This window comes from Schistocerca cancellata, chromosome 1 (genome assembly GCF_023864275.1).
Source record: "Schistocerca cancellata isolate TAMUIC-IGC-003103 chromosome 1, iqSchCanc2.1, whole genome shotgun sequence".
NCBI lineage: Eukaryota > Metazoa > Arthropoda > Insecta > Orthoptera > Acrididae > Schistocerca > Schistocerca cancellata.
Genome location: NC_064626.1, coordinates 184,105,611 through 184,131,338, shown reverse-complemented (window position 1 = coordinate 184,131,338; position 25,728 = coordinate 184,105,611). Strand labels below are relative to the sequence as shown.

The 25,728-nt window shown below is 44.9% G+C and overlaps 1 protein-coding gene across 1 annotated transcript in view; it reads right to left on the bottom strand.

Moving 5' to 3' along the window:
• The window catches only part of LOC126162242 (EGFR adapter protein-like), a 98,405-nt gene that overhangs the window by 8,165 nt on the left and 64,512 nt on the right, over nucleotides 1-25,728 (bottom strand). Inside the window, exon 4 of the mRNA XM_049918656.1 lies at nucleotides 2,422-2,593. Coding sequence (XP_049774613.1) covers nucleotides 2,422-2,593 — 172 coding nt within the window. The remainder of the gene's footprint in view (nucleotides 1-2,421; nucleotides 2,594-25,728) is intronic.

Sequence of the window (25,728 nt, the reverse complement as noted above, 5' to 3'; positions counted from 1 at the left end):
TGTGGAGACCTCACGCCCCACGTGTTGAGCAATTCGGCGGTACGTCCACCCGGCCTCCCGCATGCCCACTATACGCCCTCGCTCAAAGTCCGTCAACTGCACATACGGTTCACGTCCACGCTGTCGCGGCATGCTACCAGTGTTAAAGACTGCGATGGAGCTCCGTATGCCACGGCAAACTGGCTGACACTGACGGCGGCGGTGCACAAATGCTGCGCAGCTAGCGCCATTCGACGGCCAACACCGCGGTTCCTGGTGTGTCCGCTGTGCCGTGCGTGTGATCATTGCTTGTACAGCCCTCTCGCAGTGTCCGGAGCAAGTATGATGGGTCTGACACACCGGTGTCAATGTGTTCTTTTTTCCATTTCCAGGAGTGTATAACATGAAAGCATGTTGCACCTGCAGGCGCTGTGATGCCGTCTGCCGAGCACGACCGTCCAGCTGGAAATCCAACAGGACAGGCGATGCTGCGGTGCTCTGCGTACATCACAGTAAGGAGAAACAACTTTATCCACCACCAGCGTCACTCTAATTGGAAAACGAAAGCATATGTGTTTTTTAACACAAACTTATGTTTTTTTTTAAATGGACCTCCTATATTTTTTCTTCAGCAATCCATAGCATGACAAATCACATACACAATGGCGTTGATTGCATCGCAAAATTCCCATTACATCCCGAGATATTGAGACGCGAAGTTGACGCTTGAAACACCTGACATGCCCTGCTAGCGCACGTCCTGTGGCTCAGGCGTCAACCCCATGCTGCCCGCAATCGCGATGTGATTGACAAGTAAGTGTCCCTCTTGGTAAGTATGGAGGTGTGATTACACATGTCAAGATTAATGTGTTAAATTAAGCTGTGGGACTCACCCTCATTATTGAGCATAACGGTTCTTATTTGTTACAAAGGCCGTTTTACGCCATTTTGCCCTACGTTTTGCATTTAAGACTGAGATTTCGCCAAAATACTTGCAGTTTTAAACTCTTTCACAATGATTTCCACACACGATTTTCACAAATTGTATATCAATAGCATTTGACAATAAACACGCACTGTTTTATCGTGATCACCATTTTTTGTTTCATACAACTGGTCATAAACACATCTGCTGCCGTTAGTCAAATGTAATGACACAGGAAGTACATGGGACAGAGCATATAGGAAATGCACAGCTGCAGATATGTGACAACAGCGGATTGGTGGACTGCAATAACGATTTCTAGCATTTTCTTTCATCGGCGGTTCTCCTGTTCAATAACAACGATCAGTTCCATAGCAGTCTTACAAAATTTTCTGTGCCACTTTTATTTTACACACCCTGTATATCCGTAGGAGTTGGGAATTTGAGAGTACATGCCGATGTATATTCAATTATATGCCATACGTTAATGAAGATGGTGCTGATTTAGTCTGTCACACTCTTCGACAGGGCCATCCTGAGGACATACAGTCTGTGGCGACGGCACCTCCTACGATCTACTCGTAGTTTGAGCTGTTCCTAACCGTGGTCAAACACATTTTTCAGACTGTCTCAGGCCATTCGTTCGTTCCTGACTCTTGCAAAAAGATGTTCACCAGGTGGGCGCGATGTAATCGTGCACTATCGTCTTGAAAACCCAAACTTCTGCCGAAATGTTGGCTGGAGGGCTTCACAAATGCTTGTACGACCCTATCCCAATAGTATGCCACCTTCAAATTACCCCTGGAGGCGGAGAGGAGTTCGATATGCGTACATGAAATGGGCGCAAAACATGCTGACCTACTTCCCTGCGGAAGCAGTGAAACTGCATGCATGACACTTGCATCGGTACCTTGCCATCTGAAAACACTTTTATCTCCATCACCAGGCATAAGTGTACTGTACTTGTCTCTGGAAAGTGACGCAATTTATCCATGTACCATTCCAAGTGACACCTTGCATCATTTTTTTCGTGCCCTTCGGTTCACAATAAATGTATCTTTTTGTATTTACATCGTTAGTCTTCTGACTCGTTCGATGTGGCCCGCCAGGACTACCACTTCTACGTCAACCTCTTTATATCAGAGTTGCACTTAGGTCCAACTCCCTCAATTATTTGTTGGATACAGTCCATTCTCTGTCCTCCCTTACGGCTTTTCCCCCTCTACGATTCGCTCTAATCCGTGGGAGCTATTACCTGACGTCTTAAGACAGCTCCTACCATCCTGCCCCTCGCTCTACTCAGTGTTTTCCATACATACCTTTCCTCATCGATTATAAAAAAAGACCTTCTTTATCTTATCAGTCAACTTAGTTTTCAGCACTCTTCAGTACGATTTCTCAGTTACGAGTAATTATTACACGCTCTCTGGGTATGGCAGCTTTCACGGACGCCGGTATAATCCCCTCACAACACACGAGGTTGAACGTACGGTGTCACTGAGTGACTGCAGACCCACCTTGATCTTGTATCCCTTGGCGGTGCGCAGGATGAGGTAGTGCGCGATGCCGGACGGCTGGAAGTCCCTGGGGACGCGCAGCGACAGCGCGTAGCAGCCGGGCTTGCTGGTGCTCTCGCGCACCATGAACGCGCCCTCCGGTTCGTGGTCCAGCACCTCCAGAGCAGTCTCCCTGGACGAACAAAAATTTCATCACTACAGGATAGATTCTTCAGCGAAGTCCCTAAACCATATTAGAGAACGGGATAGGAAGTAAATCTGAGTCTACATGTACATAAATATTCCGGAAGCTATTGTGTGGTGAATGGTGCAGGGTATCCCGTAGCACTGTTAGTTCCTTCCGTGTTCTACTCGTAAACAGAGGAAAGGAGAAACGACTTTCTATAAGCCTCCTTTCGAGTTCTACGAGGGTTGGGACTGTAATAGTGGCAACTATTTATTTACAGCTCGTACAAAATATATACGTGTTTAAAAGTTTTAATGACCTTCAGAGTAGTCACTAGCATTTTGTATAACCCGTTGCCAGCGATGTGGAAGTCGTAGGATGCCCTTAGCAGTGCCAGTTGAATAGACAGTTCGAGCGGGGCGTTCGGTTGCCCGACGAATTTATAGCAGTCTGAAGCGAATGCCATCAAGTGTTTCCTTCAGTTTATAAATGAAGTTAAACTCACAAGGGCTTAAGTCAGGGGAGTGTAGTAGGTGGTATAGCACTTAGCAACCCCATCAATCAAACAAATCAGTAACAGCTTGCGCTGTACGTACTTTAGCAACGTCCTGCAAAATGATGATCAGGTCCTGCAGAAAGTGTCATCACTTCTGTCTCTAAGCTGGTCGTAGGTTGTGTTCCAAAAATGAACAGCATAGAGCCAGAAGTGATGACTCTATCTCCAGGACCTGACCATCATTTTATAGGACAATGCTCAAGCACGTACAGTGCAAGCTGTTACTGATTTGTTTGACTCATGGGGCTACTAAGCGCTATACCACCTACTTACTGCACTCCTCTGACTTAAGCCCTTGTGAGTTCAACTCGATTTCTAAACTGAAGGAAAACACTTCACGGCTTACGCTTGAGAACTGATACAAATTCGTCAGGCAATAGACCGCGCTGCTCGAATTGTCAACACAACTGGCACTGCTAACAAGGGAACCTCCCGATCACACCCCCCTCAGATTTAGATATAAGTTGGCACAGTGGATAGGCCTTGAAAAACTGAACACAGATAAATCGAGAAAACAGGAAGAAGTTGTGTGGAACTATGAAAAAAATAAGCAAAATATACAAACTGAGTAGTTCATGCGCAAGATAGGCAACATCAAGGATAAGGTGAGCTCAGGAGCGCCGTGGTCCCGTGCTTAGCGTGAGCAGCTGCGCAACGAGAGGTCCTTGGTTCAAGTCTTCCCTCGAGTGAAAAGATTACTTTCTTTATTTTCGCAAAGTTATGATCTGTCCGTTCGTTCATTGACGTCTGTGTTCACTCTAATAAGTTTAGTGTATGTGTTTTGCGACCGCACCGCAAAACCGTGCGATTAGTAGACGAAAGGACGTGCCTCTCCAATGGGAAACGAAAACATTTGATCGCAAGGGCATAGGTCAACCGATTCCTCGACAGGAAAACACGTCTGATATATTTTATACGACACTGGTGACGGCATGTGCGTCACATGACAGGAATATGTTGTCGACCCACCTAACTTGTACACTTGACGAATGGGTAAAAAGATTCTTCTACCTTGCCCGATTTCGGTTTTGTTGTAGATGTGATAATCTTAAATTAAATAAAATAAATTAAACTTTTGACGTGATGGAAGACTTGAACCAAGGACCTCTCGTTCTGCAGCTGCTCACGCTAAGCACTGGAGCACGGCGCTCCTGAGCTCACATTATCCTTGATGATGCCTATCTTGCGGATGAACTACTCAGTTTGTATATTTTGCTTATTTTTTTCATAGTTCCACACAACTTCTTCCTGTTTTCTCGATTGATCTGTGTTCAGTTTTTCAAGGCCTATCCACTGTGCCAACTTATAACTAAATCTGAGGGGGGTGCGACGTGGAGGTTCCCTTGTAAGAGTATCCTACGAGCTCCACATCGCTGGCAGCGGGTTGTACATCCACTGTGCCAACTTTTAACTAAATCTGAGGGGTGTGCGATGGGGAGGTTCCCTTGTAAGAGTATCCTACGAGCTCCACATCGCTGGCAGCGGGTTATACACAATGCTGGTGACCACTCTGAAGGTCAGTAATACTTTTAAACACGTATCTATTTTGTACGAGCTGTAAATAAACAGATGCCACTATTAAAGTCCCGACCCTCGTAGATTCACTTTTCTTCTTGGTTTTTGCATTACGTTTACATTGATGGCAGTAGAATCGTTTTGAAGTCGGTCTCAAATGCCGGTTTTCTAAGTTTCCGAAGTAGTGCCTCGCAATAAGAACGTCTTCCTCCCTCGAAGGATTCCCATTAGAGTTCACGAAGCAGGTACACAATACTTGCGCGCTGATGGAACCAACTGGTAACAAATCTACCAGCACGCTTCGTAATTCCTTCGTTGTCTTATTTTAATCTGGTGGGGATCCCAAACAGCGCGCAGCACTCACGAATGGGACGCACTAGTGTTCTTTACGCCGTCTCGTTTACAGATGAGGTTTACTTCTCCAAATCTCTGCCCATAAAAAGAAGTTGGCTATTCGCCTTCTGTTCTATAGGCCTGATGTGATCCATTTCATATCGCTTTTCAGTATTACGCCTAGGTATTTTAATGATGTGAGTGTGTCAAGCAACACACCACTAAAACAATAGTCTAACGTTACAGGATCGATTTTCCTACTCATCCTCGCTAATTTTTTTTCTAATTTAGAGCAAGCTGCCATTCATTACACCCACTATAAATTCTTTTTATGTCACACTGTATCTTCCTACAGTCACTGAATGACGACACGTTCCTGTAAACCACGGCATTATCAGCAAACGCTCATAAATTGTTGCTTACCCTGTGTGTTAGATCATTTATGTGTACAGAGAACAGGAGCGAATTATCACACTTCCCTGGGGAACGCCTGACGACCCTTTTGCTTCTGATGAACACTCGCCGTGGATGACAACGTACTGGGATCTATTAAGAAGTATTCCAGGCACTCGTAGTATTCCAGTCACCCTGACATCTGGGAACCTAATCCATATCTTCAACAGTCAACAGTCGGCAGTGGGGCACTGTGTCAAACGCTTTCACGAAATCTCGGTATATGAATCTCCCTGTTGCCCTTAATGCATTAGGATATCAAGGTGAGTTCCAAACGAGTGGTCCTTTCAAAATCCGTAGTTGAAGAGGGTATGATTCTCCATACGGAATTATACAGAACACTGTTAGACACTCGTACAAACAGGACGCCTTTAGTAAGCGAAATTCCCTCACAATGACTGGGATCCTTCGGAAAGCCAGCTGTAACAAAGCATCGCACCTGGTAGGGAAGATACATGAGACAGGCGAAATACCCTCAGGCTATAAGAGGAATGTAATAATTCGAAGTCCACGTAAGGCAGAAGCCATCAATTTAGTGAGTCGTGACACGAATCAGTTTGGATTTCAAGAAGTTATACGACCACCTGCGGCAATGCTGACCCTACATTTTCAAATTATTGGAATACACTATTTCAAATACTGAGGTAGAGAACGAATAAAGTGAGTGAGCAATAGGTCACCTACAACTGACTGAGTTGTAAGAGTAGAAGGACATGCAATGGAAGCAGTGGTTGAGAAAGGGGTAAGGTGGGATTATAATCTGTCCGCCTTGTTATTCCATTTGTACGTTGAGCAAGGAAACGAAGGAGAAATTTGAGAAGGGAACTAGTTTAGGGTCAATAAATGAATACTTTCCGGTATGTAGACGATATTTCAGAGATGGTAAAGGGCTCTGAGAATCAGTTGAAAGGAATGGAAAAGTATCTTGAAAAGAGGTTAAAAATAACAAATCCAAAGCAAGGATACTGGAAAGCCGTCGAATTAAATCAGGTAATGCTGAGGGATCTAGACTGGGATATATTAGAAATAGTAGGCGAGTTTTTGCTATTTCAGCAAAAAATATCTAACAATGTAACAGGCCTACGTAGAGAGTACAGATTAGGAAAATAACGTTAAGTATTTGTGAGGAAGAAACTGGCTAACGGTGAATATAAATTTAAGAATTAGGAAGTCATTTTGAAGATATCTGTCTGCGGTGTAGTGTTGCACAGAAATGAAACGCGGTTGATGATCAGCACAGATGAGAGGAACACAGAAGTCTGAAATGTGCTGTCACAAAAACTGCTAGACAATTTATGGGACGAATGGATAACTTATTGTTGTGTGACTACTTAGTTTTAAGTAAAACTTGTAGAAATTGCTAAGAAAGCCTCTGTGTAGCGCTGAAGCAGCTACCGCTGACTGGTAACGTTCAGGTCATATGAATAATTCAACATGTAGACAAAAGTATTGTGAGACGGGCTGGCAATGCTCACAGGAAACTGCACTGTGCAGCGGCAACAGTCGAAATGGGCAGGACGGTGTCATCACACCAGTGCAAAAAACATGTTACGAACTACGTGACCGGGGGCTGGATAATAGTAAAACATACGTCCTGGAGCTGTATTAAAAACTGTGAACTCTGAGGCAGATTTCTATGCTAGATGATGTGTCGACTGGGCACCGCGAGCTGCAGCCATGGGTTCAAGACTGGGGCAGGGCATCCGCCTCACGCTCTAAGTCCACCCTGTGGAACTCGGTGCCACAGTGCCGCCGACCTGTCATCTGCACCTGAGGCCGCCAGACTCCTGCCGCGGGGCAACTTTTCGTGTTCAATACTCTGAGTTTTCCCTCACCATTGCAGTGGACATGAGCTGATGAGCTGGGCCTCAGTCGCCTGGGCGCAGGCAGTCAACAGTGGAGCTCCGTCGCTGCACGAGAAGAAGAGCGTCGCTTGACTCTGGGCCTTGGCCGACTGTATCTCGAGGAGGCATGTTGGGGCGCTTGTTGTTAATGTTGTATGTTAATCACGAGGCATACGGTATTAATAGTAACCTCATACCTACTGTAGATACAACACTAGTACTACAGTTACTAAAAAATCTGCGCCAGTAGTCAGTCACGTCTTGATAAAATTTTCAAGTGATGGAGAGATTTACAACTTCTTTAACGTTCATAATTAACAAATTTTTTACTTCACCAAACGTAAAACCTTACTATGACATGACTATAATACAAGTGAGTCACGAATGGATTGAGTTAATTCATACGTAAAACGGAGTAAGAATAACTGCGGTCATGAAATGGAGTGATCACATAGATATTGTTGTAGATAAAGCAGGTGGTAGACGAAAGTGTAGTGTTAGCTACTTACGCCTAGGTGTTAGTTCAAAATGGTTCAAATGGCTCTGAGCATTATGGGACTCAACTGCTGAGGTCATTAGTCCCCTAGAACTTAGAACTAGTTAAACCTAACTAACCTAAGGACATCACAAACATCCATGCCCGAGGCAGGATTCGAACCTGCGACCGTAGCGGTCTTGCGGTTCCAGACTGCAGCGCCTTTAACCGCACGGCCATTTCGGCCGGCGCCTAGGTGTTAGTTCAAACCTGATATTTTTACGATTTCTGCCAAATGTATTGAAATATTCAGGTACGATACTCTCTTAATCATGGTGTATCATTTATGTCTACATATATAAGTCACAAACCGCAGCAAAGTATATGCCCAGAGGTACATCGCATTTTTATCATATGTTGTGTAGCGTGGGAAGGATTATAACTGAAATGCCTCTGTGCGTGCTGTAATTAATCTTACCCTGTCTCTGCGATCCCTACGGGAGGGATATGTAGGACGGTTGTGTAATATTGCTCGATTCTTCAAACACTAGCACTTGAAACACATGTAAGCTTTTATGTGATACTCTGCGTCTATCCCCAGGCACCCGCTAGTTCAAGATTGCCGTCATTTCCTGCGGTGAGTCCAACAAAACTAAGGCTATTTTTGCTTCCCTCGTTCGTTTACATTTAATATCCCCCATAACTCCTATGTGGTACAGACCTGACACATTTCAACAACAGTCCAATATGTGTGTTAAAATTGTTCTGTAAGCAACCGGGTTTGTACGCTGACTGCATTTTGCTAATATTCTACCTTGAAATCGATGCCTACCCGTTTGTTTAGCTACAACTGAGACTGTGATCATTCCATTTTATATACGAACAAAAAGTTACACATAGATATTTCTATAAGCTCTCTGGCTGCACTTTGACCCATTGTCATTATTTTAAAAGGATATTAATTTTAAGCGTTTTGTAAAGTGCAAAATTTTACAATTATAAGAGAAGTGAATCAAATTGTTGATGTTTTGCAGCATTAATTTATTTCGTTAACCGCCTTTTAGTTTAAAACATTAACTAACTACTTAGTGTGTGAGGAGCACAGCTAGCAAGCAGCCACGGTCCCATGTCCTTCCCTCAATGAACAACGAGCTGAACTTAATCTCTTTGGATGATCTGGAGAACAATAAACATCTAGTCCACAGTCCTGATTTAATAGTGAACTACGACGGCCCCTAGCTTCGCACAAGTATATATTGCGGCACATCTTCTGTGGCATAGTAGTAATGTTTTATACAGGCAAACCTTTCTACTGACTCACACAGTTAGTTTAAATCTTATGAAAATCTCTACAGTAGTTTCTGAAATTAGTCATCACATACAAACAGAAAAAAGTTGCTTATTTTTTTTCGTTAAAAGTCATGCAATATGCACGAAATATTTACAAATTATATTCACAAACATCCTATGTGAATCAATGCATGTATCGACGAAAACCGTATCGATATCCCATTTGAAGTTCCTTGTATTAGCCTACACATATAGAGAGAAAAATACGACAGGTGACTTTAAATTAGTCGCATATACATACATAGACGAGCAAACACAGTTCCCTACTCCTAAACTGCACTTAAGCCTCACTCTGCTTCAGTTACTCCACGACTATCGGTTCCATTATACTGATCCATTTTTTTCCCTGCATTTGTGTTATTCAAAATGGTTCAAATGGCTCTGAGCACTATGGGACTTAATATCTGTGGTCATCAGTCCCCTAGAACTTAGAACTACTTAAACCTAACTAACCTACGGACTTCACACACATCCATGCCCGAGGCAGGATTCGAAACTGCGACCGTAGCAGTCGTGCGGTTCCGGACTGAGCGCCTAGAACCGCGAGACCACCGCGGCCGGCTATTTGTGTTATTTTGACTGTGTATGTTCTCTATAAATTATTTTATTTATGTGTATCTTACCTATGGCGGGAACATTTGTTAATACCACTAATACATTCTTTTTTGTACGTATTTTCTTTTATAGTAGCAAATTCAGTCTTTTACTCTGATTTTGCGTCGTACTCCATATGTGGTACCTCTCTCCTTAATACTATTATCGTGTCATTTTTGTGTTTATTGTGTTTATTAATTTAAATTGCTGTACAACCTGTTAATTTGTCGCCGGCCGCGGTGGTCTAGCGGCTCAGTGCGGCTCTCGCAGCCGAGCGAAGCAGACGTGCGGTGTGTGCTCTCCGCTGTCAGAGAGAGCCCGCGCGCCTTGTTTACTTTCTTCGGCCGACACTAACGTGACGCCGTAGCGCTACAAGACCATGGCAAACCAATACAGAAGATCAACCTTGAAATTCACATTTCGGAACGACTTTACCCGACCAAAGGCGCTCGAAGTCGAACGCCTTTTAAAAGAGGAAGCCAAGATCCCGGCTGCCGACATTGTCGGCATTCACTTTTCGATCGTCAGTAGCACGGTCTATGTAAAGCTCATAAACGAAACTACATGCGACAAGGTGCTTCGTGAGATGAAACAAGAACTCCGCTTCTGCCACGCAGATGGCAATATTGGCAACGTCGAGGTCGGCCATGCCGCAATGGGACTGCGGACTATCCGCATATTCGAACTTCCATTTGAACTCCCGGCGGCAGAAGTTGTAGCGGCGCTCCGCCCCTACGGCACGGTACACGAACACGTGGCTGAAAAATGGACCCAGTTTAAGACGTATCCAGTACTCAATGGAGTACGCCAAGTACGCATAGATCTCCAACGACACGTGCCATCCTATCTACAGATAGGAGGATGCCGGGCCATAGTTATTTATGACGGCCAGCCAAAGACGTGTTCCGGATGCGGCAAAGAAGGACACCTTCGTTCCGAGTGCCTCCAGCGTCGGATCACACAACTCCCACCGAAGGACGTTGCACCACCAGCGGCGAAGACTATTCTACCCGTGACTTACGCAGCGGCGCTCACGACGTTCTCCACACAACAGACACGGCCGACCGCTTCAGCGGTACAAGAATCACTTTCCACGGACAAAAACCTGGATGATCCGCCTACCTGGCCAGTGGTGGAAAATAGTACTACGACTCTGGAGCTACCGAACGCGACAGACATTGACGCCGGCAAGATGGCAATTGATTCCCTTATTGTACCGACCGAAGCGTTTGTTCCGGCGGAGCGTGAGTCAGTGCCGTCTTCTGACAATGAAGGTCATGTACGGAAACAGCGATCACCGAAACGCCGAAAGCGCCGTCGTCGGACCGTGTCGGAACACAGCGGTTCGCATTCGGCCGGGGAAGAACATCTGACCACTCAAGACGCCATCCGCGAAGCTGAGGCTGTTTCTACTGACTCCAACCTTGCAGAACAGACAGAAAAACATGCAGCTTTCGAACATCAGCCCATTGACAGAAACAGTGAGCAGCGGGAAGGTACCAGTGCAGGCAGCGAAGTCGCCCGGTCCCTTACTACCAAACATTCCGAGGCTATGGAACATGAACAGACATCCGCGCCCGCTTCGTGGGCCGAGGACGTCGAAACACAAGATCCCGATCCGCGGCCAGCTGAGGCGCCGCCGGATCATGCAGCATAAGCAGCACAAGGAGGACCGCGTTTGGCGGGGGGTGACATCACTTCCGATGTTCGCTTCTCTCCAACTTCAACATGGATAACCTCGCCCAAACAACGCGTTGCCAGGCTTACCGCCTGGCGACAATGAATATCAACATGATCAGTTCTCCTGTCAAGATCCAACTTTTGAAAGAAACCATACGAGCCATGGGAGTTGACTTTGCTTTCCTACAAGAAGTGAAAACGACTGCACTCCCGCACTTTTACGGTTACGCCACACATGTGACGCCCGGTAGCCCTGCAGACACCGGAGTGGCAATATTAGTGCGTGAAGGTATTGAAGTTACCGACGTCACGTTTCTTCCCTCCGCGCGAGGAATAGCATTTACGGCACTCAACACCCGATTCATTAATGTTTACGCGCCGTCGGGTACCACAAGACGTCACGACCGCGCCGGATTCTACTCCACAGATGTCGCTCCTCTTTTCCTTGGACGATACGACCACAGCGTCTTCGCCGGCGATTTTAATTGCGTACTTCACCCCAAGGACCAAATCCCACATTACATGCCTTGTCCGGAACTGGGTGCGATGATCCAAGAACTTCACTTGTGCGACACGTGGGAAAAAGTCCACGGTAACCGCTCTGGCCACACTCATCTTACCAGTCATTCGGCCAGCCGACTTGACCGCATATATGTGTCACAGGATCTCACACAAGGTGTGGTGGACGCCGAATTATGGCCTCAAGCCTATTCCGATCACAGTGCCTATATTTGCACTATACACCTACGCCCCCAACAAGTCTGGCGCAGCAATGGCTTTTGGAAGCTCAACGTAACTCATCTCCAGGACCTGGATTGCCGTCGGCAAGTTGCAGCAACGTGGACTATCTGTGAACGCCGCCTACCACGATACACCTCGACCCTGGAGTGGTGGCTCCTCTGTGCCAAACCAGTAATCCGTAGGACACTTATGCAATATGGCAAGGACGTGACTGCATGGCATCGACAGACCCTCGATTTTTACTACGCGGCACTCAGGGACCTCGACGCCTTACCCCCTTCCCCGGAGAGACAACATGACCAAAGCAGAATCAAGGCTCACATACTATCATTGACGAAGCGTCGACTAGAAGGTGCAGTCGTCCGCTCGCGACGGCACGACCGAACGGTTGCAGAGGAACCCACTATGCACCACGTTGTGGCGGATAAGCGCCGACAACGCCAACATTTAATCACACAACTCAGGACACACGACGGTCGCTTATGTACTACCCAAGCAACCATAGTAAAGGCGGTGGAGGATCATTTTCGTCATCTTTACAAGGAAAGAACCGTCAATGACGAGGCCACTACTGAAGTGTTACAGCAGGTAACACTTACTATCGACGAGGCTACCGTGACTGGACTAACAGAGGAAATCTCACTCGAAGAAGTCGAAGACGCCGTGGACAAAGGTGCGGCCAATAAATCTCCTGGACCTGATGGATTGCCCATCGAATTCTACCGGACTTTCCGTGACATCATGATGCCTCGCTGGGTTATAATGTTCCGCGAACTTATGTCTCCAGACTGTGTTGTGCCGCCAGCGTTTGCAGAAGGTCTCCTCATACCAGTACACAAGCCAGGTGGAGAGCTATCGATTAACGACTATCGGCCGCTTACAATGCTGAACGCCGATTATAAGATTTTCACCAGGATTATGGCGAGCCGTATTAAGACGACTTTGCCGATGATCCTCGCTCCAGAACAGACGTCGCAAGGGGGAGAAGCCAACATACACATGGCCACCGGTCACTGCAGGGACTTAATAGCGATCGCTTTTGCGTGCCGTCTGAGAGCGGCGATCGTCTCCGTCGATTTCAACCGCGCCTTTGATAGAGTGCACCATAACTTCCTCCTACGAGTGATGGACTGTATGGGATTCCCCCCGGGCCTCATCGACACCCTACGGCGTCTTTGGACCGCAGCCAGCTCACACGTCCAGGTCAATGGAAGGACGGTAGGACCAGTACCCATTAAGAGGTCTCTACGACAGGGTTGTCCCCTTTCTACCTACCTTTATGCAATCGCACTCGAGCCACTCCTAGGGGGCCTTAACCACCGCCTATCTGGTATTACGCTGCGGGACGTCACCTTTCGCTATAGGACATACGCTGACGACCTGCTACTGCTGGTTCGTTCCAATGACGAAGTTCAAAGCGCACTAACCTGGATGGAGCGATACGGACAGGCCGCAGGCAGTCTTCTGAATATCAACAAGTCGGCGGCGTTGGACATTGGGCGTGGTCTCGGACCGGAAGCCCTCGCTCCCTTCCCACCAGTTTCTGATCTGCGCTATTTGGGAATCACGTTCAAGAAAGATGTACGTAAAACAGCTGCAGCAAACTACCGACGGTTATTACAGATCATACGCGCAATGGTGCGACAGAACCTGCTCCGGGACTTGAATCAGCTACAACGTGTTGCATACCTGAACCTCTACGTAGCATCAAAACTCAACCACGTGGCACAGGTCCTCCCACTACCGCTGCAGATAGGTCGCCGGCTTCAGGCGGCCTTCAGTTACTACGTTTCCGCAGGTCATATCTTTAAAGTACGATACGACACTCTTACCCTCCCAGTGCACAAAGGAGGGCTGGGATTTGTCAACGTCAGGGCGAGAGCAGCTGCCCTTTACATGAGCAACACGAGGAAACGATGGAAAAGTCAATATACCTCTCTCACGGGTCGTTTACTACAGGTTCTGATGCCAGCCTCTAACGTACCGCCGGTGTCGGTTGCGCACGTCGCACCACAGCTCTCCCATGTGTCGACCTTCATTCTTGATTACAGCTATGTCAGTTTGAACCTCTCCGCCACACGTCCACCAAAGGCGAAAGATTTTTATACCAACCTTCTGCGGGCTGTTCACCATAACGTGGTGGAAAACAAGTACCCTACGGTTCACTGGCCAAGAGTGTGGAAAACGATACACCACCACTTTCTGTCATCCACGGTGCGTTCCAAGTGGTATCAGATCGCCAACAAAAAATATGCCACACGCCAGCGACTTCACACTATTGGACTGGCAGACTCCCCTTATTGCCCAGATTGTCACCTTTTGGATACCGATGAACATCGTTTTACTTGCGCATCATCGTCCGGAATTTGGCGACTAACACAGAAGATATTGGCTTGTTACCTCCGGGTCACGCCTGATATGATTGACCCGCAGACCCTACTCTGTCCCGATGAAACTTACTTTCCGGCTGCCAAATATCATGCGCTTACATGGTTCAAAGGACTTACCGTCGCCTACATCTTTAGCGACGGAGAGAAAGAGCAGCTTGATTACTGGTGGTTCCTACAAAATGCTCACAATGCCCTCGAACGCACACCGAAATACCGTACGCTCTTCCCAAATTATTTACGCAGCGTTTTCGTTAACCCCCCACTCAGCTGGGGAGTGCCAGGCTGTGGTTAAAGTGCTGTGCCGCATCACACTAACGGCTCAACGTTCTGCCTTGTCAGCCATGACCAAAGGAAGAGACAAGCTGCTGCAAGGATACTGTTTTCCTTGAGGCACTAGCGAAGCAGAATGCCTCCGTTGCAGATGCCCTTCAAAGGCGCTATTGGAGATTTCAGATAACGATGGCGAGGCTCCAAGTGGAACCAGTTACATTATTGAAGAACCTTTTAGTTAGAATTACATCAGTGATTTATATTTTTATTTTTTGATTACTTTTTTATGCCACCTTTGTTGTTGTACCACTTACTTATAACACTTAGTTACTAGAATACTCATTTGTACACGCTCCCTAAATGTAATCACATAAAAACAAAAAGTGGCAACGGATAGCCCTAACCTTGATTTCCCATACTTCCCCTGGTCTATAGGCAGCTCTCTGGGGTGGGTTTACTCAGGAGCCAACGCCTGAAGTGGATCAGATTTTTTTGTTCTAGGATGACAAGTGGCGGTGGCACTTAGGTTTCTTTCTTTTTTTTATTTATTTATTTTTTTAGTTCCATTTTCCTAAGGGGCTTTTTAAGGGAAAAAAGTGGTAAAAAACGAAAAAAAACAACTAAAAAATAAAAAAAGAATGAAACAGAAAAAAGGGGTAGCGTGCTTGATAAAAAAACAAAAAAAAAACAAAAAAAAAGAAGTTTAGACGTGGCCGTGAGTCCTGCGAGGATAGCCAAATGGTAAGGCGACCGCTCGCTATAAGCACGAAATCCGGGTTCGAGTCTCGGTCTGGCAAAAATTTTCACTGTCGTAATTCCATTCTACAGCTGATGGTCGTCCTTATTCGCAATTGCGAATACATTTAATGTATTATGAAAAGCGCGACATGGTTCTTAATAGGGAGTGCCGTCACCATAGACGGTAATGTATGATGATGTTGATGATGATGATAATGATGTTTGGTTTGTGGAGAGCTCAACTGCGCGGCCATCAGCGCCCGTACAAATTCTCATTCTGTTAAAAAAAAAAAAAAAAATAAAAAAGCGGTTCAGGCGCTCAGTCCGGAACCGCGCGACTGCTACGGTCGCAGGTTCGAATCCTGCCTCGGGCATGGATGTGTGTGATGTCCTTAGGTTAGTTAGTAGTTCTAAGTTCTAGGGGACTGATGACCACAGATGTTAAGTCCCATAGTGCTCAGAGCCATTTTTTTGTTAATTTGTTTTGTCATATGTACACATATCTTTCGTTGAGTAGAAACACACATGTGCGCTTTTTTCCCTGTTTAGTGTTAACGTTTTTTCTGGTTTGCTCCCTTTCCGTTTATTTACTGAATAACTGTAACGTTGCCTGAGTTTATATTTACTCTGTGTTGGCACCTCTCTATTTAAAGTATCTTTTATAATGATGTTCACCAGTATTGTATCTTGAAATGAGATTTTCACTCTGCAGCGGAGTGTGCGCTAGTATGAAGCTTCCTGACAGATTAAAACTGTGTGCCGGACTGAGACTCGAACTCGGGACTTTTGCCTGTCGCGGGCAAGTGCTCTACCATCTGAGCTACCCAAGCACGACCCACGCCCCGTCCTCAGAGCTTTACTTCCGCCAGTACCACGTCTCTTAATATTGTACCTTCTTTTACGAAGATAGTTTATGTCTTGCAAACCCAAAACAGATCAACGAAATAAATAAATACTGTGTAACATACACAGTTTTGTGCTCTTCATTTACATTCAACTGCCCTTAGTATTAGCCGGTGACCGCAGCGCCTACAAATAGTATGCACGAGATTTTCGTATTTTCCAGCTTGCTCCACACAGACTATTAGTCATACAGAAAAAATTAACATGTTCTTTCTAGAGCAAATTTAGTGTATTTAAATTTTGTGCTGGGTTACGTTTTTTCTGGAGGCCATGGTTTTCGAGTTATTCACGAAAAACATATTTGAAAGTCACTTTTGTACATTTCTCTTGAATGATTCGAAAACTACACCTTCAATCGAAAACGAATCCCAGTAAAAACATTAATTACATTAAAGTTTCTACAAAAAGGTCCTGATCACTTTCTGTAGGACTAGCAGTTTGCACATAATGGGTAACAGAAAATGAAAATCTCGCATGTGGTATTTGAAAGTGTGGGTTGCATAAAAGATAGTAGTAGCGACAGGTGGATCACCCTGAATATGATATTGTGCTACCAAGAAGCGACAAAGGTCAGTTAACATGCAAGATTTTGTAGTTCGTACAGTCTTCTTCAGACATTACTTGTTTACAGATAACTGTATCGTCTGCAAAATGTATGAGGTGATTATTGACTTTTTTTTTTCTTTTTTTTTCTTTATTGATTTTCAATTCCCCCCGAAGGGGGCGGGCCGGCAGCAGCTTACTACGCTGCTCTACAGCCTACAGACTTTTTGTAAATAAAGGAAGAAGAAAGAAACAAGGAAAAACAGGCGATAAAATGGCGATTTAAAGTGAAAAATGGCGTAAAATTGCGGAAAGTTAAAACAGAAAGCAAAGGGGGTTGGCAATGTAGATAAAAGACACAGGGATCAGACAAGTAACACAGTAGACACACATTTAAAAAAACATGGCGACAGTCTGGTTTCTGTTCGCAAGTAATAAAAAGCACACCCAGCGACAGTATGATGGCTGTGCGCTACACTTCCCAAAAGACACAACACGGAGCACGCACTGGGAAAACACACTGTAAAACACTGCATGAAAAGGCGGCACAAAGATGGCACTCCCGACCCAAGGCAGATGGAGGGGGGGGGGACCTGGAGTAGGGGGAAAAACAAGGAGGGAGGAGAGGAAAAAACGAAAATGGGGGAAAACCAAGGAGGGAGAGGACGAATAAAGGGGGAGAAGGGCAGACGCGAGAGAGAATGAGAGGAGGCAGAGGAGGGAAATGTAAAAGGACGCGGGGGAGAGAAGGGGGCAAAGAGAGGGGAGGTGGGGAAGAAAGAGGATGGAAGGGGGGGAGAGGGAGCCCGGGAAAAGGACAGAGGAAAGGAGGGGGAGTGAGGATCAGAGTTGATAGGAGGGATAAATGGAGGGAGAAAGGGCATCATCTGGGAGGGGGAGTTGATGGAAGCCACCTTGGGAAAGGAGATGTAGGGTGTAGAGATGGGGGGTAGGGGGGACACAATGGTGAAGACGTGGCAGGGGGCGGGGATGGGAGAGGAGAGGAGAGGAGCAACCAGGGGGTGTGATTATTGACATGTGTACTTTCTATTTATTAACTTTAGCCTCGCATGTTCGCATGCGAGTGCATTTTAGGCAATGTTGAATACGATGTCGAGTTGTCTCCTATATGGCGTGGAATTCGGTCACTGCAATTACCGAAGGTTGAAAGCGAGATGCAACTTCGGCACTGCAGCGCAGTGCTGTTCTGTGCGTTACACACGACGGCCAAGACCATACTAGCTGATGCAGCGTGCATAATACATGACGTACAACACGGCGAGAGACGTGGTGTTATACCGCCGGAATAATGCAGCGCGGCTGTGAGGGGAGTGGCGTGTGGTGCACGACGTGAGCAAAGGGCGTAAATAAACTCGGCGCACCCGAGGCAGTGCGGAGTCGGTCGCGCGTCGGTGCACCCCAGGTCAGGACACGAATGCGCTCGCACTTGCCGGCCGCCAGCCGTGTCGAAGTTGTACGCTGGTTTTAAATTTGGTGGTGAAACAAGGTCTTCACGGCCAGGATGCAATCTTGAAAAGGGCGTGCTTCCATCGTAACACAGTGTCAATTTAATTTCTTCGTTTCCAACCTCTACCGTTTACGTCTTCTACGGTGTAAGACAAAAAGGCGAAAGGCGAAAGTAAATACTGACAATTCTTTCGTAAGTTGTAGAGCTCTCCAACTTTAATCGCAAATTCGGAAGAAACAAGACTCTAGGGAAAAAAATATGATTAGAGTTTGGTTCCGAACACATTTTTCAGAGCTACATAAAGTACATCGGTTTCTGGCTTTCCATTACAACAAACTGCGCAGGGACAAGAAAACTTAAACATGTGTAGATTTAAAGAGAATGGAATGTTCGAATAAAGCAGTGGCCCATTTTAAGACCATGCAAATCAACAGCATTTAGAGAACTATGATTTCGTCTCTTGCAAGTAGCTCTACAGTAAAATGGTCATGTATTCCTCTTCTTCTATTAATTATTTACAGCTATTTCCTGCATTAATTCTTCTTATCTTTTGCTGCTCTCACTGTTGTTCTTGCTAGTATAATGCGTTTCATACTATATCGTGACACAGGCGTCCTTACATGAGATAAGAACTGCCAACATACTTATTCTTCCTAAATTGCTTCTATTACACGTTCATTTGATGCTTTATCTGTGTAACAGATTTTAAAATTATATAGTTTTCATATCGATCGAGATCTCTTAAATACTTTCCTCCATCACAGGACCTTGAGCATAACAAGACAGCTTCTTTGTCAATGAAAAATACGAACTTGTAGTTTCTCCAGTATACTATGACTATGTGCAGTTTGTGTTTTTGAGTGCTGAATATGAGGTTTTTCTACTCCAAGTAGAGGCAGGAAAAGAAGTCATCCCAATACTTTTTTCTCTTTTACTGTTGTAATTGTGCTGACTACATGGAGCTTTGCATAATCTGTAGAGCGTGTTCATTGTGAATTCTTAGATGCAGTTTGGTTGCAGTGTTCTGAATTGGTTTCACATACACGGCGTGAGTTTGCTAGATGTGGACAAATTACATGTCTGAAACTATAAGGAGCAAAAAGTATCATATCGCGCCCACGAAAGTACAGGACTCAACTAAAAAGAGCAATACTTCAGAAAACGCGACTTAAATATATGTAAAAAGCTTTTTTGAAATAGTATAAGCTACTTTTTAATATTAAGTAAGTATTGCTTCAGTAAATTCCATTATATTTCCGTGCACGTTGCTGCGTTTCACACGTATTTTTCAGTGACGAACTAAGAAATGACAGTTTTTTTAATTAAAACCCATTTGAAGACAGATAAAAAGTGTTGAACACTGTAGAACCTGACACCGATGCGTGGCCAGGATGGGGTAAGGCAGACAGGCGTGTGGAACATTCTCTATAACTGCCACTATATTCACGACTTACAATGCCTTATTATCCACGCACTTGCCTCCGTGGCGACGGATTTGTCGATGGTTCATCGCAAAGGCCATCACGATGCTGGAATTTCTGTCATCCCTCCTATTCCCGGATGAAGCTATCTTTACGAGTGTCGGTTAAGTGAACCTTCACAACATCCACCTGTGGGTTACAGAGAATCCCCAAAGCATGGTGACAGCAGCTCATCAGCACCGGTTCAGCCTCTTCAGGATGGAGCTATAACATTAGAACAGTCAGAACATTTCCGCTTGACATCACCTGGAAGATGCAGTCGCAAGCCTTGGTCTTCAGCGATGAAAGCAGATGCTACCTTCACGGAAGTGATGGTCGTTTGCGCATACGACAGAGACCTTGTGAGCGCTGTCTCGAGGAATTCAGTTTCCCGAGACTCACTGGTCCCATCTCAGACCTTACAGTCTGAGCTGCGATAAGCTATAACTCTCGTTCACCTTTGGTGTTTCTGGAGGGGACGCTAACCAGCGCTCGGTATGTGCAGAATGTTGTTAGACCTGTTGTTTAGGAGTTCTTGTAACAGGAAATCGATGTGTTGTTCCAACAGGATAACTCTCGTCCACATACCGCCGGTGAAACTCAACGTGATCTCCAGGACGTGTAACGGTTTCCCTGGCCAGCACGATCCTAGTACTTGTGTTTAATGGACCACGTGTTGGATTTGATCGGAAGAGAAGTGATTCGGGCGACTCGTCAACCAACTCGTCAACCAACAACTCCTACAGAAAAGTCGAGAAAGCGTGTTATAACGTACCCCATGACAGTATTCGCCATCGGTACGATCGACTGGATGCCGGAGTCAGCGCGGACAATGCCACCTGTGGAGGCTACACCACGTACAAATACGGGTAGTTCAGCATGAAGTGATACTTGGTACCTCAGAACCACTTTTGCTATTGATTTGTAAATGTACCTGATATGCACTCTTGCAATAATAACTGTTCAGTGATTTGAAAACCTCTAAAAGCGTGTATTAACTTTTTTCCAGCAGTATGAACAAAGGAGGTGGCTCGTTCGACCTATACTTGAGTATTGCTCATCAGTGTGGGATACGTAGCAGCTCGGGTTGACAGAGGAGATGGAGAAGATCCAAAGAAGCGCGGCGCGTTTCGTCACAGGGTTATTTGGTAAGCGTGATAGCGTTACGGAGATGTTGAGCGAACTCAAGTGGCAGACTCTCCAAGAGAGGCGCTCTGCATCGCGGTGTAGCTTGCTGTCCAGGTTTCGAGAGGGTACGTTTCTGGATGAGGTATCGAATATATTGCTTCCTCCTACTTATACCTCCAGAGGAGATCACGAACGTAAAATTAGAGAGATTCGAGCCCGCACGGAGGCTTTCCGGCAGTCGTTCTTCCGGCGAACCATACACGATTGGAACAGGAAAGGGAGGTAATGACAGTGGATACGTAAAGTGCCCTCCGCCACACACCGTTGGATGGCTTGCGGAGTATAAATGTAGATACAGATGTGTGTGTGATATGTGGGAGATAATCCTGAGCACTATGTTCAGTAAAAGGCGATATCTTCAGAAATCTGTTTATTTCCAGGCAAGCATTGACATCGACCACGTTTGTCCAAACAACCCCAAGATGATTATGTACTCTAATAGTCTCTCGAGGTCTATGTTTCACTCCACACCAGTCATCAGGTAATCTAAGGGAGGGATGCTGTGTGCAGCTTATGACTTTGAATGGTGCAGATCTCGCTTTGTGTTATCATATTTTAACTCTGGAACGTATTACCTGAAGCAATGAATGGGAACAACCTAGTAATTGGCTACACAAAGGTGCAAAAACGCTTAAAAGCCCGAAGTAGGCTAGTCAATGTGCTATAATAACTGTCATTAATTCACCCCTTAAATTCGATCCGGGTTTGGCTCACTTCTCTGCCTCGTAGAATAGCGTGCTGCACTGTAAGATATATGGACAGGTCGATAGACCAGTCATGTACGCTTTATACATCAAAAGTTTGCTTTAGTGTCACTGTCTGGGCAGGAATTCTGGGTGATTTATAAGGCGAAATATTTTACCCAACGACCAATTACGAGCTGGTTATCATCAGTGCCTGCATGAAAAATGAACTGTGCTATATGAAAATGTTATCGTTGCAGAAAAATACTGGGGACAGTCAAAATAATGTGAACTGTGGTAGTAATGGGATGGTTGCGTTCGATAAATAACACAGCTAAGGCACGTGTTGCGCTGGACTGTGCGTGTTCACTACGGACTAGGCATCAGTGCAGGCTGTTTACGAGTAGTGTACACTTCCTTTTTGCGTTCAGAGGCCGAGGTCGACGTGCAATGAAATACCTAACACAGTTGCGAAGACGGCAGCTTGTGGCGATGTTGCTGATTATTGTGGGGACTCGATTAGCTGGAGCATCAGTAACCAAGACAGCCCACTTAATGTTTCAAGAGCAACTGTTTCAATAGTCATGACAGCCTGCACAAAACATGGAAAGACATCATCGTGCAAACGTAATAGTGGGCGCAAGTCAAAACCAAGTGACAGGGATTGTCGTATGCTGAAACGAACTGTGTCAAAACAACGCAAAACTACAGCAGCTAAATTGGCTGCTGCATCTTCGAGATCCCGTTCCTATCGGCAGTCCGCCTAGAACTCCATAAAGCAAATATTCACGGACGAGCTGCTGTGCCGAAACCATTGGTGATGACAACCAACGCAAAAAAGGCGTAAAACATGGTGTCAGGAGCGTAAATCCGGGACGGCTGATCAATGGGAACACGTCATATGGTGCGAGTCAACATCGGGGCAGGTTTACAATAGGAGAACGCCAAAAGAAGCTTACAATACTGATTACTTGATTCCAACAGTTAATCATCGAGGTGGAAGTGTGATTGTACGGGCAGCCACATCGTGGTATTCTGATGGTCCCATAATTACTCTCAGCGGCCCTGTTACAGCCGACGACTGTGTGAACGTTTTAGGAGATCAAGGGCACCCCATGATTCAAATGTTGTTTCTCAACAATGATGCCTTATTTCAAGACGATAATGGATCTATTCACACAGCCAGGACAGGCTACAGCATGCAACTGAACTGCAGCGTCTTCTCTGACCAGCACAGTCCCTGGACTTCAACATTATCGAACCCTTGGAGCGCAGACTCCGGAGCAGATTTCCGCCGCCCTCGTCTCTGAAGGAATTGGACGTTCCGATCGAAGAGTGGCGTAATATTCTCTTGGAGACTATACAATCATTATATACCAGTATCCCAAGAAGAATCGCAGCTTTATTACGGGCAAATGGGGGTCCAAACCCTTGTTAATAAACTATTCCCAAGTACAGGTGTTCACATTATTTTGCCTATCCCCTGTAGGTGGTTAACGCAGCCGCCATTGATCAGTTACATTTCTGGCCATGGATATGTCACGGAATTGGTGTATTCTACACTCATACATAACGAGTACAGTTTTCAAGAGCATGTGATGGGCATGTGAACAACCAGAGAGCCATCAGTGTGTTCACACAAGTTCGTTATACAGCTGAAGGTCTGTGTGATGTGTAATACGGAGTGTTAACGAAGTTGAGCAACAACTGTAGTCTTAAGAGACAAATGAACATCGTAGGACAGCATGGCCCATAACCCGTTATTTATTTCTGTATATATGTTTATAGCTTTTTCTCTAGCTTTGGCCAGCGCTATTTCATGTAAGTATACTGAACACTTGTTTTAAACACCACGGGGGAAATATATCTAGTTGTATACCCAGGAAAGTATTGGACCTAGCACACAGCCATGTGGTGTTCCACAATATAGTATACCTCTATCCCACCCATATGTTTCATAGTGGGCCAAGATCCTGCTTTTACACTGCCGTCCTTTCCCTTACTAATGACAGAGCACCCATTGGATTTTATCACACATTCGTCTACTGTCTGCCTCTTTCTGAGTGTCTGCGATGGAAAATGTGTATCTGAAAAGCTTTTCAGTGTTGGTGAGAAATCGTTGTAAGTTTACCCTTACATTCCAGTGATAACACATTGAAATCATGTGTCTTTTACAGTGTGAAAGCGAATTTATAACGATATGTGGCAGACAACGTATACTTTAAGAGAAATTTTTATATTTACTGTCACGAAGCTCCTAAAGTATTTATTGTGCTCCAACTAGTTTTGAGAATATGTGTTAATCTAGGAAAAGTTAATATTTTGGTATTCTGTCTATCACATATCCATATTTTTACACCATTTATAAATTCTGTCATGCGAAGGCATGCTATCGATTCTAGATACAACGCAATAAATATTTTAGCAGCTTTGGGGTGGTATTCATAAATATGTCTTTAAGAAAAGCTGTGGTGAACCTACAGAATAATATATATCATTTTAAAGAGAGGGCAACATTTACTTTGAACAAAAATATAAATTCTCTGAACTGTTTAATCACGAACAAGCTAGACAGCGGAGCACTCGTGAAGCATGACCCACAGCGTTTATCTTAAAGCCAGACGAGTTGTGGAACATGATACTACTCAGTGCCTGTAAAGGCAACGTTACATACTGCCCTCCCTAACAACGATTCATTTTAAAAAAATCGAAAAATCGTGTTTCAACATGACGATATTTGCAAGCATGTTAAGCACAAAAGATTGTTAATTTGTACAAAACTCAAATGGTTCAGATGGCTATAAACACTATGGGACTTAACATCTGAGGTCATCAGTCACCTACACTTAGAACTACTGAAACCTAACTAACCTAAGGACGTCACACACATCCATGCCCGAGTCACGATTCGAACCTGCGACCATAACAGCAGCGCGGTGCTGCATTGGAATGCCTAGAACCGCTCGGCCACAATGGCCGGCTAATTTGTACAAGTAATTTACTCACATGCGTGGTAGTAGATAATGACAGGGGCGTAAATCTGATAATTAAACGTTTCTCGTTTGATTCTCTCCGCTACCAACATTTTTTAAGATTCTGCATATCAATTGGTAAAAACGGAACCGTTAAAATATAACTCTCTGTCTAGCTGTCTGTCAGTCCGTCTGTTAAGACACTTTTTCGAGGAATACGTACATGTATTGATATTTATGTCTAGCAATAAGGTTTATGATCACTTCTAATTCAATTCCGTCAATAGATACAAAAGAATGGTTGAAATGGCTCTGAGCACTATGGGACTTAACATCTGACGTCATCAGTCCCTAGAACTTAGAACTTCTTAAACCTAACTAACCTAAGGACATCACACACATCCATGCCCGAAGCAGGAGTCGAACCTGCGACCGTAGCGGTCGCGCGGTTCCGGACTGAAGCGCCTAGAACCGCTCGGCCACCCCGGCCGGTCAATAGATACATCTATGTCATATAATTCGATACCCACAAACATACAACACCTATCGATGAAGTATCTGTACCCCTAATCATGTTTCCACATAAAACTCAGAACGTGAGTCACAGATCTGTCCGGTTCTTTTTACTTTCATTTAAATTCACTGTTTATTAAGAAACAGGAAAGACTGTAATTTTACTGAAATATAATTTTTTAATAAAAATTAATTTTTCTGTTTCCAATTTCAGATCATATTAATTAAATCAAAATTTGGTACAGACATTTTAAATTTATTATTGTGAAACGAAAATATTTTATATAAATAAATAATAATCGTCAGTCTCTAGATATAAAATAGTATTTTCCCTTCCATTTGGCATTTTGCACTTCAGTACTACATTTCAATTATTTATAACAAAATCTTAAAGCTTTTCGTAACTGAAATTAAAAAGATGGTATTTTTATGAAAATATTAGAAAGTAAAATAAGAACCGATGATATACTTA